We start from the raw sequence: 19,127 nt of genomic DNA, 5'->3' as shown, positions 1-19,127 counted from the left end.
ACATGTTCTATTGAACAGATTTCCCTTTTGGCACTTTCTGCATCCTGGACTGTCAAAGTAACAGATAGAGCGGAGCTTCCTCTTCCCTGGGGAAGGAGTGAAGCTCCTTCCCATCTCAGCACTGCCAGCTCTCAGAAGTTAGAAGGAACTGTATGTGTCCTCACAGAAAACGTCTTGCCTGACTCTACTGGAGACGTGTTACTGGGACCTGCTGTGCTTAGAGCTGCCTTTGGAACTTGCGAAAGGGGAACAAGACCCCTTTCTCCTCCCATCTTTCCTGAGTTAAGGGAATTTCTCAGAAAAGTTAAAGCAGTTTGGTGTCACAAATTACTCTTCAGTTCTGCCAAAGAAAACTGGATTATTGTGTGCCTCTTCTGGCATTTCCTTCACCACCAGTCCAAGGGTCAGTCACAGAAACCATCCACCTTGCACTGCTGTAGACAAGCATCCCCTCCAGCACAAATGTACAGGGTACAAGCTCAGACTGCTTTATTGTACATAGTTTGGGGACACCCAACTGAGGGATCCGAATGCTTTCTTCATGGTCTGCTGCGTCACGTTCTCCTCAGTGAGGAACCTTCTGCAAGCTCAAGGTGGGCCCACTGCTGTCATTCACAAGTAGAACACATTTGCCCTGGAAGGTATAAGACAGAGAAATCTCAGATGTAAAATTCTTCTTCATTAGCTGGTGAAGCTGGGCAAACACTACTACGATCATCCAGAGAACAAGGAGCTGCTCTCGAGGACTGTTTGGGCTGCTTGGATAGAGATGCTGACGTGAATGAGCTGGAAGACCAGTCAGAGAGAGAAGGCAGTGAACCATCAACTGACTCAAAGGTATTGCACATAGCTGATACAGGCCTTCCACTGGTGGCTGCCCGTTTAGTCTTACTGACGGTTTGCTTCTGTGGGGGAAGAGAGGCTTCCAAGTCACTGCAAAATCCATTAAGGGCAGAATATGCAGAGACCACAGACAGGTCTGAGAAGGACAGCTTCATCCCTGTGTCTACATCAGTCTCCTGGGCACCCTCCAAATCATCAATGTTAAGCCTGGGGCTGCATCTCCATGTTTTTAACCTGGTTGCAGGTGACCCAGTATTTAAAAACTGAAATGGTTCACTGAAATGAAAAGTCTCTGAGGCTGAGGAGGAGTTCACTGTGGGCAAGCAGAACAGAGACTTGCTTCGTTGAAATGACCATGAAATGCTGGAGGCACTGCTGGATCTGCGTGTGAAGTCTCCTCCATCACTGTGTCTCAGGTCCTGCTGGGAGAAACCAAGATGATGACCAAGGCCGTTTGTGTGATGTACCTTGTTTTGACCCATTTCTTTTGGTTGTTCAGGGACAGATCGGTGGCTCTGAGGAAGAAAGGCTGGCAGAGTGGTGAAGTGGGAATCTGTTGACACAGATGGATATGGTTGCTTGTTCTGCTTTGCAGACTTCCTACACCAACTGCGTGCTTGCTGCAGCCAGGAGAGGGAGAAAAGAAGATCACATTAATACAGAATTGGCAGTCTTACAACCGTAAGTCTCCGTTGCTGAGTTGTTACTGCAAATAATTACGAAGCAGACTTCATTCAGTATGCTTGCAGCAAATGTTTCACTTCAGTAACAAAGAGAAAGCACCCTGCCAAAATCCCAAATATTTACATAAGGAGCCTTGAAGACAACAAGAATAAATGGTAGAGGAGCCCTGCCTTGTGGGCTGAATTACACTAGCTTGAAATTCTCACTTACTATTGACTTGTTCAGATTCATTCATATTCTGTCTTCCAACGTTACTGCCTTAGTGAACAGCTAAAGAACAAAAATGAAGAAATGGGAGATGTATGTATGTTACCGTCATTATTATTTCTCATTTCTTCTTTACTGTGGTGCAAATGTTTTTATTTTTTCCTCTGAAACATCAAAAAGCCTTTAGCAAGCAACCTCATTCTCTGTTGTCTCAATGGGAATTTACTACTTCTTTCAACTCTTTCACATTTTCTCTTTCACATCTGGTTAGTTTAACAGTGCACCCCAGAACCCACTTGCTCTATTATCTAGCTCCTAATGACTTTAAGGACAGCTTTGGACACCTAATTTGCTTGTAGACACCTAGACTGAAGACCTAACCTGATGGTTATGATCCGAATCTGGACCTGAATCTCATCCCTAGGGCAGGATTCAGTTGTCTACCTGCCAGATACTCGAGCATTTGCACAGCAGCTGTGACAAATGGGGAGCCAATGTTCTTCTCAAGAAGCTGCTGGAGGCCAGGTGGCCTTCCTATGGGATTAGACACTGATGTGTGGGGAACTGAATTGAGCCCCTAGTGTCTGAGCAATCATAAGGTTTTTCATCATCCCACTTATCTCAGTAAGGCTTTAGAAGTTCGCATTTTAAAAAGTTTAATTTAAATTCTTCTTACTGGAATTTCTCACATAATACACAATGCTAGATTTCTGTCCCAAAAGGGACAGTGGGACAAAGTGCGAGATCATACCCTTGAGTATAAACATTAATCTCAGCTATGGGACTTGTCAGTTGGAAACAACAGAGGAGAAAGTAATAGGTATCTTGGCCACTATGTGCTGTTAAAGTGACAAGGCTGTAACAAACGTGATTCTGGGCAGTCTAGAGTGAGTTAAAAAAGTATTAATGCACCGTGTACAACACTGCTATGGCCTCACCCAGAATGCTGCACTTGACTCAAATCATGCCTATGTGAAAAAGAATAAATTCAAACTGAAAAAGATGCAGCCACAAGGAAAAAAAAAATATGAACTATCCATTAAAAAACCTGAATCACAAACTAATAAAAGGTTTCTGATCACAACAGAAGTAGAATAGTCTTCTGGGGTAAATAATGGCTAAAGATGGAGCTTGATCATTTTACCAAAGAGATTATATGACATGACAGAAAGCGATGAGACCTGGCAACCAAGGAGGTCCTTTGTATCCGCTGTCTTTAAAAGAACTCCATACATTGCTGCTTCTAACATCTTGCTAGTGCACATCACATTGTCTTAGTGACCCAGATCTGTCATAACCATCCTCTGTTTTTTATTGCATTGATTTTATAGGCAAAAAAGGATTTTCACATCTGCAAAAAATGTTTTGCTCATTTGTGATCATCTAGCTAGAGGTGATTTATAGGACAGCCAAACCATAGGAGTTCACTTAGGCGTTGTAAATGAATATCTATATAGACACCAATGTATATGTAATGAGGTATGTTAATTCATAACCTATTTCTGTATAATATAATAAGCTGTTTTCCTTAATGCCATAAAAAATTAAATGAATTAATGAGTAAATTAACCACAGTAGTGTAGCAGTTTCATTAACTGATAAGAAATTGAGTACAAGAGAGTCAAATAAAATAAGTCAAATTATCAACAAAACATTAACCAGAAATCACTTTAGACCTCTACACGCAACATTATTTTATTTATGCAATAGGTGAGCTAATTTGTTTAAAAAATTACTCAGCAAGATAAAAGGCTTGTGTCCATGAGAAAATACTAGCTGTTTCTTAACCAAACATTTCTGGATAACCCAGCAACAACAATATGACACGTTGAAAGTATACAACCAAATCACCGCACTCTTTTGATGAGTTTTTTCAAGAAAACACTCCTCATTATATTGCTGTTTGCACTAACCAAAGGCACTATTTTTTTTCTGTTCGGTAGCTCTGATATTAGTTACACAACATGGACTCAAGCACCGCGCTTGCTGAATCAACAGGAGCACCTCCAGAACACTGCTCCTACCTCTCAGAGAGAAGATGGTGGATTGCCTGACCATGGCTAGTTTTTATGCTATATTCTGGTGGTTTTGTAGACTTAATTGATAATTTGGCAGATCAAGCATCCAAAGAAACCAAGGATCCAAGCAAGCGCAGCCTTCTCTTTTGTGAAAAGGTAAGGAAGCCCTTGGGACCACAAGCACTGGTAACAACTCGGACAAAACTGTACCTGAAAACACAAGGCTTCTGGGGACAGATCTGACACTTGCACTGGAGAAAGTTCTGTGGGCAGTATGAAAGCCTCGCCTTATCTTGCACAGACCATACCATCTGTCTATATATCTATATATAAGGCAGAGCCCACAGACATGCCAGGTAGGATTTAGTTGTCTAGTTAATACAGCCAATGGAGTCTGGAGAGCAATTCAGTTTTCCCTAAAGGAAATGCCTGTATCTGGTTAGCTGAATTGCTCTCTAGGTCCTTGGACTGCACTGAGTATATATCCATCGACTACAGTGAGAAAACAGACTGTAGCTCACACAAAAATACCTGCAGTTAGACACCAGTTTTACGTGTCTACAATCTGGAGCCGAACCAAATCCTGCAGAGATAAATCCCATGTGTTCATTTTCCTTTGGTGTATAGAAGAGCTATTTTGCACACTAGTAAAAGTCTCGCGCGTTTAGACGATGGTAATAATTTGTTATTCTTATTTACTGACATAACTTTTGACACATGTTCCAAAGAAAAAGTAATTTAATTTGGTCTCTCAGGTCACCACTGGTGAGAGATACTGGGTCTGATTCAGCTGTGTAATTGTCGGTACCTGCTGTATCCTGCCTGGCCCACAAGCACATGCATGGGCCACTCCATGTCAGGGATTTCAGTGCCTGGGAATGTTCCTGGGCACGTTTAATTTATTAATACAGGTAAAGTCTTAAGCATTTTGAGAATAAAGCACAGACACAAGAATAGCTGGTTTGAGCTCTTTCTAACATTTACAAACCCTGGAGTTTAAATCAGCTTGTGTTAGTTTTGGATTGTAGATACGCAACACAATGACTACAGGTGCAGCCAAATTACTAGGACTCAAAAGGATGCTTACCCGAGGCATCGCCTACCCGAGGCTCGCCATGAGCCTGTGGAGCAGAGGGCAACGCCAGTATAAATGGATGAGGTGAGATGAAACACCCCTGCTAGAAACCCCAGGGGCTCTCATGTAGGAACTTTCTTACCAAAATGCAGATAAAAAGTAGAGACTCAAAGGAAAGGGGAAATGCGCTTCTAGGTGGGAGCACTTGGAAGGGGCAACCTGCCCTGTGCAGCCAAACAGCTTTAAGTACCTGGCCTAACTGTAACATACTTACACTAACAAAAAAATCTACTTTAGGTAAGATACTACTTTTAAGGTTTTGTTATTTTTAGCTTTTTTCCTAGCTCTTTGAACATTCCAGTGGACAGATAAGAGCATTTCCTTTCATCCGAAGTATTTGCTGTTATTCCTCCTACTGGGGCACAGCTCCTGGTCAAGCCCAGTTGGCCTGGCAGGAGGTAATGGTGGATGGGCGAGGAGAAGGGGACAAGTACAGCCTGCCCTTAGGACGGCTGCCTGCAGGGCAGGCCAAGAGACATCACTAACACAGCTTATTTCTGAACAGCTCTGTTTATAGGAAGAATTGTTTACCTCGATCCTTTTTTGTTTAGATGTGTTATGATTTAGAAGACCTATTTTCCAATGCTGCTCTTCATGATATGGGCAGAAAGGGGAAATAATAGGGGGAGATTTTTTTAATACCTTCATCTTAAAGAAACATAACTGAAAACTGTCCCGACTGTGAGAATATTGGACTGCACGACTGCACTACAGGTAGAGTGTCAGAACCTCCACCTCATGAAATACTAGTGAATAAAGATTACAGGCTAATCCTATATTGTAGAGAACTGGATTATGTGGACTAATAAGACTTTTCTATATCTACATTCTGTAGCTTGTCAGAGATCGCACTGAGGATTCGACGATTTAGCCAGGATTAAAGGTCAGGCAAAACTAGCTCCTCGTCCTGCGCCAAGGCCGTTGACTGTGCTCCCTCGTACCACCCTGGCACGGCACAGGGAGAGCTGCATGCAGCCTCTGAGTGCACGTGATCGCTCCTTACAGCGCCTGATGGTCCCGCAAGGTTCAAACAGGATTTCCATGTATGACTGCTCTCAGGAGAAACCACGACAAGCAAGCGGGAGATGCTGATCTTCCACTGCCCTTCTGGCCATGGGATGCTGAAAACAGCAAGACCTATTTTTGTGCCTTGAGGACAGCGTGATGCACATGCAGCTACTCTTTTCCGCAGAACAGCCTTCTCCCTCCTCCCCAGTTCTTCCCTTGGCTTTGGAAGCCATTGCATCTGCTTTAATTTTTCTGAATTCTTTTCTTTTTTAAGTCCTTATCTTCAGCCTTCTCACAGCTTGCTTTCTGTGTTGCCTGTTACCTGGCTGCAGCCCGGCAGAGCCCTGCCTGGTACAGCCACGCTGCCTGCATCAGGCGCAAGCGCGGCAGGGATGCTGGAGAGGGGGTCAGCCATCTGAGAGGACAAAGACTCGATCCAAACCGACACGTTGACTTTGACTGAAATTCCAAACACAGGAGAGAGATCCGTCAGACCTCGCCACAAAGACACACAACAAACCCGGCCATTGACTAAACTGACTGAGATTAGCTCTCTAACAGAACAGATTTTTTCATCTGGCGCTAATCTGCTGCTCATTTATAATCTCTGCACAAATCTTTGTGAAGCCTGGAGGGATTTAGAGCCTTTGTGTATTACAATGGGCCGCAGAAGAATTTCATGACAAATATCCGGGAACGCCATAAACAATTTGGGGTGAACCTTGCAAAAATGCACTTTTGACTTCGCTTGGGCTGGCTATACCTGACACACAAAATCCACAAGTGCTCCTGCAGTCTATTTTAAGTTATCTGCTTTTTAAGAAAGCAGATAGTGATCTCATTACATATTATCTGTATTAAGCACCACCAGCAAGGCTCCGCTGAGGTCAGAACCCAGCCAAACAGCCAGCACGGCAACGACATCACCATCTCGAGCCCAGATTTTGCCTGCCTTGCTCAACAGGAGTGTGACGGTGTTTGTTTAGTTGTATTAAAACCAGTGGGATTGATCAGAGGGGGAAAAAAAATCCACACAAGAAGAAGGGGCAGAGGTTAGTCCTCAGTATCACCATAGTAAGTCTTACTTGAAAGGCAAAATGTATTCAGAAGGGCAGCATATCAAAAGGCAAAATGCACAAATTTGATTTAAAATTGAACATATTTGAGAAGTGGCACATACTGTGTTTACAAAACTAGAACAGGTGGGTGTCTTGTAATGCTAAATACATTCACTCTCAAGAGTTTTTGCTGGATGTCATCAGAGATCTTACTATGCCATGAAACATAACTGCACTAATGGAAAAGACAGAGAGAAAGTACCTTAGGATGAAGAAAAACAATTAAAAAATCTCCTCCTATTTGAGTTAGTGACTGATTGGCTGTGTCCCCCCCAAAACCAACCATTAGCGCTAAGAAGAACCAAACAACTATGGCACTAAAAGGAAAGGAAAAACAGCAGAAGATTTTTAAAACCAGGAGGCTAGTATTAGACTTACAGGTTAATTAAATCAGCTTAAGGCACCTCCCTTGACTGAGTCAATTTTTACTCCAAAAGCCTGTCTTTTTCACCAGTTTCAACAGAAACTAAAAGTAATTTTTGTAAAGGAGCCCTGTATACACCCTTGCTCGTCCTTGATGCTTTTCTTGCCTTTCTTCCTCTTTGTGTTCAGATCTGCTCTATCTGCACTATTAATTCAAGCAAGCTTGAAGCTCTTTTTTCACCTCCATTTTCGTTCTTGCAGACCAAACGGTTCTCTGCAAAAGTGCCCTCTCTCTGCCTGTTTTTGTCTTTCCTTTTCACCTTCTCTGCTTCCTCGTTTACTTGCTCATCTTTCTCTCTTCTGCTTGTACTTAACTGTAGTGACTCAAGACTGCAGCAGTGGGACTGCACTTTCTTTCCTTTATTTCCCAGACTTTGTAGTTGGTAATGCTTTGAGTAACAGGGATGAGATGATTTAACTGCATTGAAGACTACAGGGGTACATTATATCATCCAGTCTGACCTTGTGTTCATTGTTTTACAAATCATTACGCCACTTCTTTACTGAGCCTGCTGACACCTTAGGCAGACGAAAGCATTTCAGTTTTCAGGACACTAAATTGCTGTATGCTTCAGGCAGGGGCGTAAGACAGAAGTGCCACAAATCCCAAGGCCCTTAAAATGGTAGTAGATTGACTAATGCTCCCAGACTATTTACATGTTTTATCAAGATCGTACGAATGCTGGATGACCATCAAGGCACCCAAACTGGAAAGTACGGGAAGGAGAAGGAACACTGCTTTGTGTTGGAGAGAGGAAATGCAGAGCCAGGTGAGGTCTGGAAGGGTTTGGTGGGTCAGCTGAAGTAAATGCAACCATGACCACACTGATCTGTGTCCTAAACCTCTCAACAGAAACAGAAGTGGACCCTGAGCCTCCAAGATTTGCCTCTCCTTGGCCAAGATAAGCTTGAGAGGCAAACCATTCCTCGTGCTGCAGAGGAGAGGAAAACGTTTCTTTTAGTGTCAGTTTGGGCTGGGAGAGGAAAAGGAAAAGCTTTGTCCTAACCACAGATCTTGTAATTATTTTGACCTCAGCAGCTCAGTAATACCCACCCTTGCTGCCCATATATCTAAGACAGGGTATTTTCTGCATCGTCTGAGCCCTCTTGTCCCAGGTCCTTGCTTCACTTAGGGCCAGTCTCCAGCACTGTCTCTGCTCCCTAAAACACACTGGGTCAGTTGTGCACCATGGAAAAATCTCTCTCCCCGATTTCTGTGTTCAGCTATCCTGAGTGTGAGGTTTGACTACCACACTTTTCATGCAGATACATACATGTTTTAAATAAGCTGAGGGAAATAAAGGCACTTTTGTTCTCCTCATGGCCCCAGATAAAAGGGGATGAAGAGATGAGTTCGTGAGTCTCACAGACACCTGTATATAATACACTGAATAAACAAAGAGGTTTTCAGCTATAAGCTTTTGGTTCTTTTTTCTGTATAACATATTTGCTGATGTCCATGTAGGCATGTAACCTTCATGCTGCTTCCTGTCTTCAGGCATTTTGCACTGCAAATGCCTAGCACAGAATGCCTTTATGCATGGAGCTGGCAGATATCTGCACGCCCAGATTGCCTTCTGGCAACTCCAAGGATGTATTCAACAGTAACATACTGATCTTGTACATAAATGACTGCAGCTGACCTCATGAAACCATTAGGGGATGACTACTGCCTGACCATAGATCTAGAGTACTCATTTTGTACACCAAGCAATGGAGAAATCTCCAAGGTAGCAGAGACCTGAGCTTGCAGGTAGCACAGCAGCAGGTTAATCATTCTTAATGGTTGGGTCCACAAGCAATCTTTTCTCAGAACCAAAGCCTCAGGTAATAAATCATGTTTCCTAAATATGATTATACCACTTCCGAACTCAAGGTTACGGTTGTCTGGTACAGGTAAGAAGAACATTGGCTGATCAACTCAGCAAATCAGCCAAAAAAATCCATCGAACTAAAAGCTGTGATCAGGTAACACTTGCACTGTTATTTCAAGGCTGCTCTACAGAGCAACGCTAGGCAGAAAATAGCCACCCCATAAACAGTACAGGTTCATTAGCACAATAACTGGCATAAAAGCCTTACAATGCCAGATCTGACTACCTTGTTTCAGGCAGGATTAGCATAGACTGGTAACAAACCACACATTTCTTGAGATTTTTATTTGCCTTGGCTTTCTGGCAACGTTGTTTGCTTCTTGGTGCTGAAGATGGTGGAGGGGGAGGAGTGCCAGCAAGAAATTGGTTATTACAGGGTGAATCAGGTGCCTGAACATAGGTGTTTGGTCCATTCTGGTACCTCCTAGGGTGCCTGCCTGGCATTCCAGGAAGGCACAGCCCTCCTGTAGGTCCTGAGTCTAATCTGCCAGGACACCTCTTCTGGGTGGCTCAGGTACCCTTTGGCATGTAAAATGGCAGCAGGTCTTATGCTTAAGTGCTGACTCACTACCCAGGTGAGTATTTTATTTATAATAATTTGCTGTTGCCCACCTTCCTCCCAAGTATGTCTGCGTGTCCCTCCCCCCCATGCAGAGTAGCTAGGAAATTCTGCGAAAATGTTATTTTACCTTTCCTACCCTGTCCAAAGACATTCTCATAATTTAAAGAAGCCATCTATGCACTTTCTTCTCTCTGCTTACTATCCCTGCTTCCCAAACATGCATGGCCAAGCCAGTCCCAAACAGTTATTCCTGCTTCCCACGTTGCAGTGCCAGGAGTGCAAGTTCATCAGCACTTCAGCTGTCTCTGTGTGGATTATGCCCAGAGGCAGCCAGGAATTTGGGCAAGACCTATAAAACTGGCAGTATATTCAGTAAAACAGTATACGGTATATTCTTAGCTACGTTATTTACATATTCTTCCCACTGCTCTGACAAGAGCTCCCCAGAGCTCCTGCTTCTGGGTTTAGCACTGGTGAAGCAGTGTGGGTGTCTTCCCGCAGGATGCAAACACGCTCTTAAGCCTTGCTCCTGCTAAAGCCAACTGAAGCTTTACCCTTTGCCTCAGCTGGTATATAGCTGCACCCTTGGAGATAACTTGTGGAAAAGCTACTGTGACAAAATAATTTTGAAGGGCTTCCTTGCAAATGAAGGAATAGTTTCTGTGGTATTAAACAGACTTATCCTGCCCATGAATAACTTCGTTTTCTCTTGCACTGACTTTATCTAAGCCCCTTGGTAATTGCATTTGCAAAATGGGTTAAGAACATGGATCAATCTGGCTGGCAAGTATCCAAGTCCCTGTAAGCACACCAAGAAAAACACAGAGGTCACATCTTGTTAGTCTAATCAGGGAGGTGTATTCAAACTTCAAACATTGAACACTGCATGTAGTTTAATAGGGATGTTAATCTACCATTTGGGGTATAATTGGCAATTTTAATCTGTAAAAAGGTGCAGTACCCATATGAAATAAATAAAAATATTCTGATGATTACTAAGTATCAACTGATGTACAGGCTGAAAAATACTAGGTCATTGTTTGGGTTCATATAACTGGGAAGAAGTGAAAGTTATTACCAACGCTGTGGCATCGATAACATTGTTAATAGCAGCACTCCATGAGAAGTCAAAAGGTAGTCCTGTTACTTTAAAAGGTAGATACTGTAATTGTTTTGAACTTAGAATGAGTGAAAAGAATATAAGGAGTCCATGGATCACCACATCTGGTATTTCCTATAACCTATGCTCCACCATATAATCCCTTTTCCTTAACGGACCATCCTGTCTGGAATCAGGGTATTAACCTGTTTGCAGCTGCTAGGTGGCTGTTATGTAGCTGGCCATCAATATGTACAACTGCCAACTTAAATCTATTTATCGACAGTTTTGTGTTCCTGTGCCAGAAGAGTCATTTGGTCTCTTTCAGCCTTTCCCCATTCCTGCCGTTTACCTTCTGGTATCTTTTCCAAGCACAGTCAGAGCTCCCTTCAGACTTACTTTGGCTAGGCTCAGATGATCCGACTCTTCCAGTTTCCATTTGTAAGACAGTCTCTCCATTCCTCTGCACGGGGTGAGAGCCCTTCCCTCTACCCACACCTCTCTCAAGTCACCTTTCTGGAGCCCAGGGCTGAAGACAGCTGAGGTCCGTGGGACCTTGTGCAATGGCACAAACACTTCCCACGCTCCTTAGGGGATACTAACTCTAGTATACACCAGAGACTGCACTTTTCTTTTCATGGCTGTGTTGCACTGGTGGCTTGTAGTCATCTGAGTACAAACAGGACATTTTCCCTTTGGTTTAGTTATAGAGCTCCACTTCTGATTGTACAGACTTGTTTAAAACCTGTATACCAGGACCTAGTCTTCATGACTTTACAGTCACGTAAGTTAGATCCAAAGTCGTTGTTTTCCCCCCATTTTGCACCCATTAAACTTCTTTTGCTTCACCACACTTCCAATGGGATAATTTCCATTTCTGTAACTTCATTCCCATTTGCCAGTTTGCCCTCCCGTTCAGCATCATCATCCTCACTGAAAACAGAAATGAAAATTAATTGCACTTGGAGGCCACGCTTAGCAGGCTTTTGCTCTTCTATTTTGGTGCATACGGCTAAAATCTTATTCTGATTTTCTTTGCAGGGTTTACCTCAGCCTGCTGTTTGGCAAGTCTCACTTTACCTCTGTACTGCCTGGCACCTGCTATTTCTGAAAATTTGCTGGTTTGAAATTGAAAGCCTTCTTTAGAAGCCCTGTTGTTTTTTTAACCCTTCCCTTCAATTTACTTGAAACCAGTGCAAGATCCCATAAACCAAAGTTTTATCACATAGCAGAAACCCCCTGAAAAAGAAAAGGGAAAAGGGGACGTAGGTGAGTGTGGTTTCCGTGTAAAAGTTTCGTGATGTAAGTTAGTTTCTTCTAAGCTTAAGTTTACAAGTTATCTCAGGCTAACACAGATATGCCTACAGTGCAAGCAGTAACCCTGACAAATTGGTGACTGCCTTGGCAGATGGGCAGGGAAGCTGAATTGCCTCCTGAGTCCTACACGCGTGCTGTTCAGCTCTGGCATGGGGTGCCTCTGTGGGCGGCATCTGCAAAACGGCATCGAAAGGTTTCACCACCACCTGGATGTGACTCACCAGAGCACAGATGCCTCGTGTGCCTGGATTTTCCCACCTAGGAGCTACAAACCCAGAGGCACTGTGCTGCAGGGGGGTGTACACACCTCTCTGCACGCTGGGAGGTCCGTACAGTGGAAGGATGGCACCCACAATGCCTCTTCCACAGAAACAAGGTTGGGCAATTTGACAAGCTTCATGAATGCAATTCACTCTAAAAAAAAAATACTCTTCTTCAAAATCTGAACAGCCTTCCAAAGGTGAGGGTCTGTGCTCCTTGATTCGAATGCTAAGCAGCAATAAATACCTCTGCGGTGCAGGAATGCACATAAACCTGGCTCTGGATTGCCACAGATACCCCCTTTGCAGGGCAGGCAGCTATTAAAAGCTTGCTGCTTGTTATCCCCTTTATCTCCCTCGGATGCGGTGTAGTGAAGCAGAGCGTGCTGATACATTGCCCAGATATGGTGCCTACAGATGTCCTAACAAATAAACTCTCAGGACTTGGTTACGAGCACTTGAGATTAGTTCAAAAAGAGAGTCTGTGGGAATGTCTCTCTTAGGCTGCTCTTCAGGGTGCATTTCTTTTCCTTCACCACCTCTCTCCCCATCCTCATAATCACTGTGCAAAAGAGAGATGCAGTTTGTCACACTGTGATGCTAGAAAATAATGAGTACTATCAGGAATTCTGCTTGTCTTCCATAAAAATCTCATAACTGAGAGCTATTTTATAAACCCCTGTCAGTTCTGTGCCCATATTTCTTATAAAACTACACCCATCAGCCATCATTTCTCCACTTGGGCTCATAATTCCTTCTCTCCTCATTCTTTTAAACAGCTACCTCATCTCACATCACTCTTTGCATAAACTGAGGTTGACTGATATCTGGATAGTATTATCCACTGCTTTCCTGATTAGTTACACACACGGCAAGGGGTTTCAAGTTCGTTCTTTAGCGGTACTGTCCTGGCTCTTTCTCCTAGGATAGAGCAAAAAAAAAAAAGCCTCCTCTTCTGGCTGCCATTGCAGGTTAAGCTTTCCTGCACAAACCCAATAAATGTGCTTCTCTTTCCCTGTGTACTGAACTTACCTGCAAAAGGATCCTATTTCCATCATGGTCTTCTGTCTGCCACCTGCCTTCACTGATGGGGCTGCAAGGGTTGGGCAAGAGAGGCACAAGCTGCCCCACATCTTTTACTCTGAACTCCAGCACCGCTGACTCTGTCGGTATTGGCATCTGGCCTTTCGGAAGTTTTTTTAAAGAAAACTGAATGTCTATTTCCATGTTAGAATAGACAGGGAAAACACAAAAGTCCGCTTTTTTCTGACATACTGGTCTTTTCAGTATTAACTCGTACAATTTCAAAATGTCAACGAAGTTTTCATTCCTGCAGTATATAGTGAAGCGGATAATTTCTTTCCCGTAGTGCACTGGGCGAATGGCCCACAGAGGAGTCTCTGGAGCCAAAGTGTAAAAGTCCTGGCTGCATGGCATGTAAGGGAGGAACTTCCCATGCACTTGCTCTGTGTGGTGGTAATGCCAAGGTGGCCGCTGAAAGGTTTCATGGAGCTGCAAGATCGGTTCTTCTCCGTATTCCTCCTGCAGAAACAGAATGATGGCAAGGGCTGGCTGAGAAACACCAGCCTTACCTGGCTTCCTGCGCTTCTTGGGCACTCGTCTTTCTGAGACTCGAAACAGCTGGAGGTCCGGATGGATCCAGGCTAGAAGCTTATCGATGGCTTTCTGAAGAGTCTTGGATTCACCTGGGTCTGTGATAATATGTACACTAACAAGGAATGGGTCTTGTATGCCTTCCACAGAGAGTTCACCTGAGAGTATAAAAAGAAAAATATCCTTTAAGATTTGTAACCAAGTTGTCAACATTTAGGTGATCTTTAGAGGAGAAAGTCTACTCAGTCACACTGAGCTTTTCTTTCATCTCTCTCAAGCTCACCTGCAGTAAACTAAAAATAATGTACAGAGACATAGAAACCAAAAAATAATCAGAAGACAGAGAAGTTTCATCAAGCATACCATAAGAGTTGCTGTTTCTACAGAGGTAGCATCCAAAAGACGTTACCCAATGTGCATTTCTGTGTTAGAAAAGAGCTGCCCCATACAGCTGAGAGGTAGGAAAGACAAAAATACTGACATAGAGTGGGGGTGAAAGGGACACTAATGATGTGCAGAATGATCAGGGTGGACACTGTTCATCCCACCTTGTTTTAATTTGTGCCAGTTGGCTCAGGGCATGGAAATCACACCACTGAACTCCGCTCTATCACCTTGATGTTGGAGTTTTCCACCCAGTTAAGAGTGTTCTGTGTCCTGGAGGCAACTGTTTTAATAAGTAAGGCAAAGTTTGTAGGGAGATGTAATATCTTTTATTAGACCAACTGATACAGTTGGGAAAAAAAAACAGACAAGCCTTCAGGCACACAGGTCCTTCTTCAGGAAAAGATATTACTTGTCCCTACAAATCCTGCACTGTTTATATCTTCAGACCATCAAGACTATAATACTACTGCTTCAAGGTTTTTATAAGATTAGGGAGGACTGGTAAAAGCAGGAAGCACAAAAAATTACACTTACTAAGGGGAAAAAAGAAACCTCTAGTTAGCCTTGGAAATGTTCACAGGGGCTCTATCTGTTGTTGTCCCTGAAAGCTCTTTGATAGCTCAGAAGCAGAGCAATGGCTGGTTGGAGGGCAGGGGAGAAATTGTCGCTTTGTTCTGCTGGAGTTGCATGCCGATAGAGATGCATGTGACTGGAGATCCAAGACAGTTTAATAAATTACCCAGGTAATCTGGATATTTTTGCCGTGTGGTGTTCTGAAACCACTTCCATGTCTGAGACCCCGAGCCTGGGCACAAAGCCTAAATGTGTGAATGTAGAAAGGCTTCCCAAGCTTTTCATTGCGCAGACCACATTTAATAGGGGGATTGTCTCACAGGCTGTTTCCCCTCCTCTTGGCAATCAGTACGAACCTCTCCCTCCTCCCTCCTGGCATCAGAATAACATTCCTGTGATAATTCAGCAATTGCTTTAATGGAAAAGCAGTATTATACAAGTAGCGTATTTTAGTTGTCTTTCAATACAGAATAGCGGCAAGACCCAGAGAAAAGCTAGACGCAACTACACAGCTTTCCAGAGATGACCTGTAAACATACCATCAGCCTCAATTTAGAAGCTGCAGAAAGATATGGTATGCAGAGCAAATAGCAAGCATGCATTTTGCCTAGGGGAGATATAGAAAAATCGAGTAAATAATAAAAAATGCAATTACAGCAGAGTTCTCATATCTCTGCATGAAATGGGTGATACGGAGTGACTTTGTCAGATGGTTAGTGGAAGAAAAAAATTGAAGCAAAAAAAAAATCTGTCTCAGTATATGGCAAGAGGCTTTGCTGGGGCAATTGTTACCGGTAGGTAATTCTTTGAGATATCCCCTGTGGATAGTCACAGTGTGGGAGAAAGACAAAAGGGGTGTGGGGGGAGGTCCTCGCATGGTCCTTTAGATGGGACAGCAGGACAGGAAGGAAAACAAATTGCAGAGGACAGCGATCTAATAAAACCAGAAAGAAAGTAATCGCCACAGCTATGCAGTCATTCATTTTCTAAGACCGGAATAGAAGATGTTCAGTTCTTTTCTCCCTCCGTTTCCTTTGTTACACAAATGCTATCAAAGCCTGCAACAAGTGACAGGCTTGATATTTATGCATATAAATGACTGCAGCTCTGAAAGAAGCCTGGGCGCAACAATGTGAAGCAAAGAGCCATCGTTCCTGTCGGCTTCTTGCTCTGCATTGAAAAAAAAATCCCTGAGCATGGCTTTTCTGCCCTCCTGTTGCTCAGCGTGGTGCATGGACACTGAATGGCTAAAGCATTTTTCAAAAGTGGAGCCTTGGGGGAGGCAGCCCCAGCATTAGTATTCTGCAGCCATCGCTGCCCGTGCCCATCAGCACCAGATGCTCGCAGAGCCAGCCTCAGAAGACCACCAAAGCACAGCACAAAGCCATCATCGGGAGCCAGGGTTATACGTACAGCAGAGCAAATCATCTTTTTTTTGAGCTAGAAGCAACTATGCTGAAGGGAGAAAAGTGTAACAAATCAGTACAGGAAGAGCTTCAGTATCTATTTTATGTTGGCAAAGATGCTTTTACTGCAACGCTTTTACACCTTTCATTATGGGGCTTCTGTGCTTACAAAATGGCAGCCCTTTCTGTTTTGGTAAGAGAGAAACATAAGAAAAGCAGAAATATGAGGCAAGGAGCTAAGAGAAACTTCCCCTGAACTGATGATAAGCTGGAAATTGTTTCTATGTTACCAACAAGTCTTTTTGCTTCAACTGACAAGGAAAGGGGGGAAGCGACACTATTTCTCATGACACAGTTCAATTTGCCCCTGGCAAATTGTCACAGAAGCAAATGAAAGCTCTGCATATGTATTAGCCTTCCTGTGTTACTAGTTAATCCCACAGAAAATATCAAAATGCTGAGGCATCTATTTGAAAATAAGCTCCACAGTTCTCACAGCTATTACGTTTTTTTCTTTCCTATGACAGAAGGGGATTAGTTCTCTCTGAGTTGGCAAAGCACTAACATTGCTAAGAGGTAATTACTACCAGGATTGAAAGAGTATTTTACAATTCTAAACTTTTTACTCCTCTGTTAGGTAGTATTAACCACCCATGAGAGGTTAAAGCAAACAGTCAGCCCAAATGCTGCGCGGCTGTCACACTTGATGGCCTAAAGCTGGGAGCTGAAGGTGGCCTGATATTTTATGATGGAGCTTTGGACGGGTCCTTCTCTACATATTATTTTTATTTTGTTGCTAATGCAATATTGCTGAGTGGAGAAAAAAGAAAGTCCTGCAAAGCAGAACAGCAGTCTTGCCCTTTGGTTCTTCCTCCCCTCCATTCCCTGCCCAGAAACCAGGATCTTTTCATCAGAAAGACAATCTGACAGAAAGCAGTGGGTGCTGCCAAGTCTGGCTGTGCCAGCTGCCTCATTTCTCTACGACTTCACTGATATTCAAGCTGCCTTGTCTTGGGGACAGACAGGACAGGTACCTGCCTGTCTAGCCCCGTTGCCCACGTCCCCTGCTGAGCGCGTGGAGAGAGGCTGCTGCCTCTGAAAAACCTGCGGAGGATGATCTTGCCTTCCTATTTCCTTTCCTCCCCCCCCCCCCCACGCTGTAGGGAACAGGGGCACCTGCAGAGGACAACCCTCTTGGCATCCAGAGCTGCCCAGCCCTCCCCTGGCCAGAGGTGCCCAGCGGGACGGCTATGACAACAGTGGCGATCAATTTAGGCTCACCTAACGTAGTTAGGCTCACCCGGAGGTACGGGGAACTGGAGCTACAGCTCCTTCTGCCTGGAGTATGTATGCATTTTACATTAAACCACACAAGAGGCAAAATGTCCCTAGAAGAAATGAGCAGAGTTTTCTCCCACGCCACCTGAATAGCCCTAGGTTAGAGAAGTCTCCTTGCATTTGCTTTTTGGCCCCAGGACTCTTGCACACGTGGCTCCAGCAGAACGGTTACTGGGTTATCTGGCCACGACCTGGCAGTCTGGTCCCTCTTTTACGCTGTGAGAGGCCCAGGTTGCATTCCCCCTGGAGCTGCCCTGCATGAAGACCCGTCCCTTCTCAGGGCAGTGCTCCAACCACTTTACTATTTCAGGAGAAGTCACCATTTTCAGCAGTCTTGATGACATCTGATTTTCCAGGCTTCTCCAGTGGACTTGGCTGGAAATCCACTGACTGCCTGAAACCAGCCCATAGCAGAGCTTAGGAAGGAGGTAAGTACCTGTCTCCCTGAAATCTCTCCTAACCCTACGTTGGTGAATCAAGATAAGGACCTAAAGACCTCTCAGACTCACCAGGAGATATTTAATGAAGAGTTACCTGCAGGGTTAGGCAAACCTGGTGAGTATGTGAGCTAGGATGGAGTCTATGGCAAAGAGATTTTAGGCAGACTGGATCCTGGCCCCAGTTTGTGCATGGGAAAGGGCATTTCCAAACTGTGGCAGACACTTTCAATTTTCTAGCCACCTACATTTTCAATCTTCTATCCAGGAAACTCAGAGGAAGTATTCAACCTATAAATACTTGACATAAATATTTTTTTTAGCTGACCCGCAATATTGCATTGAGTATCTGAACACTAGAACACGAACTTCCATTTTCCCGCTGCAGCATGCTGCTTCATGGGAACCAATGCCTGAACCTCTCTTACACCGTACAGACTAGATTCCTTCATCACTGCATCAAGCAGTAAGATTTCACATTTCATTCTGACCAAATTGCATGATGCACTACAGGAGATGTAAGTCAGGCAATGGGAGAGGGTCAGAGTGAATGCGCCAAGCTTCTGAATTGCAATGCCCATCGAGCAGTACTTCATTATTTCACTTCATTATTTCAACTATGGGACTGTAAAAACCAATAATCACTGTATAAATAATGTCAGAAAAAAAGCACTATAATATTTCCTAATTGAAACTTCCCGGGATTTCTGTTGCACAGAAAATGTCAATATTTCCCTATTTCGAACCCATTCCAAAACACAAAGAAATGTCACAATGGTAGCATTTCTCACTGAACAGGACCTTCACATTTTATCTGAGTCCAA

The 19,127-nt window shown here is 43.8% G+C and overlaps 1 protein-coding gene across 1 annotated transcript in view; it reads right to left on the bottom strand.

The window, feature by feature from the left end:
• Nucleotides 1-659: 659 nt before the first annotated feature.
• Nucleotides 660-19,127, bottom strand: part of FAM124A (family with sequence similarity 124 member A) — a 41,737-nt gene continuing 23,269 nt past the window's right edge. The window contains exons 3-4 of the mRNA XM_075497959.1: nucleotides 13,581-14,320; nucleotides 660-1,463 (exon numbers count right to left, since the gene is read on the bottom strand). Coding sequence (XP_075354074.1) covers nucleotides 660-1,463; nucleotides 13,581-14,320 — 1,544 coding nt within the window. The remainder of the gene's footprint in view (nucleotides 1,464-13,580; nucleotides 14,321-19,127) is intronic.

The sequence above is a fragment of the Mycteria americana genome, chromosome 1, assembly GCF_035582795.1.
Source record: "Mycteria americana isolate JAX WOST 10 ecotype Jacksonville Zoo and Gardens chromosome 1, USCA_MyAme_1.0, whole genome shotgun sequence".
Taxonomy (NCBI): Eukaryota; Metazoa; Chordata; class Aves; order Ciconiiformes; family Ciconiidae; genus Mycteria; species Mycteria americana.
The sequence above is the reverse complement of the archived record's forward strand: the minus strand, read 5'-3'. Positions and strand labels throughout refer to the sequence as shown.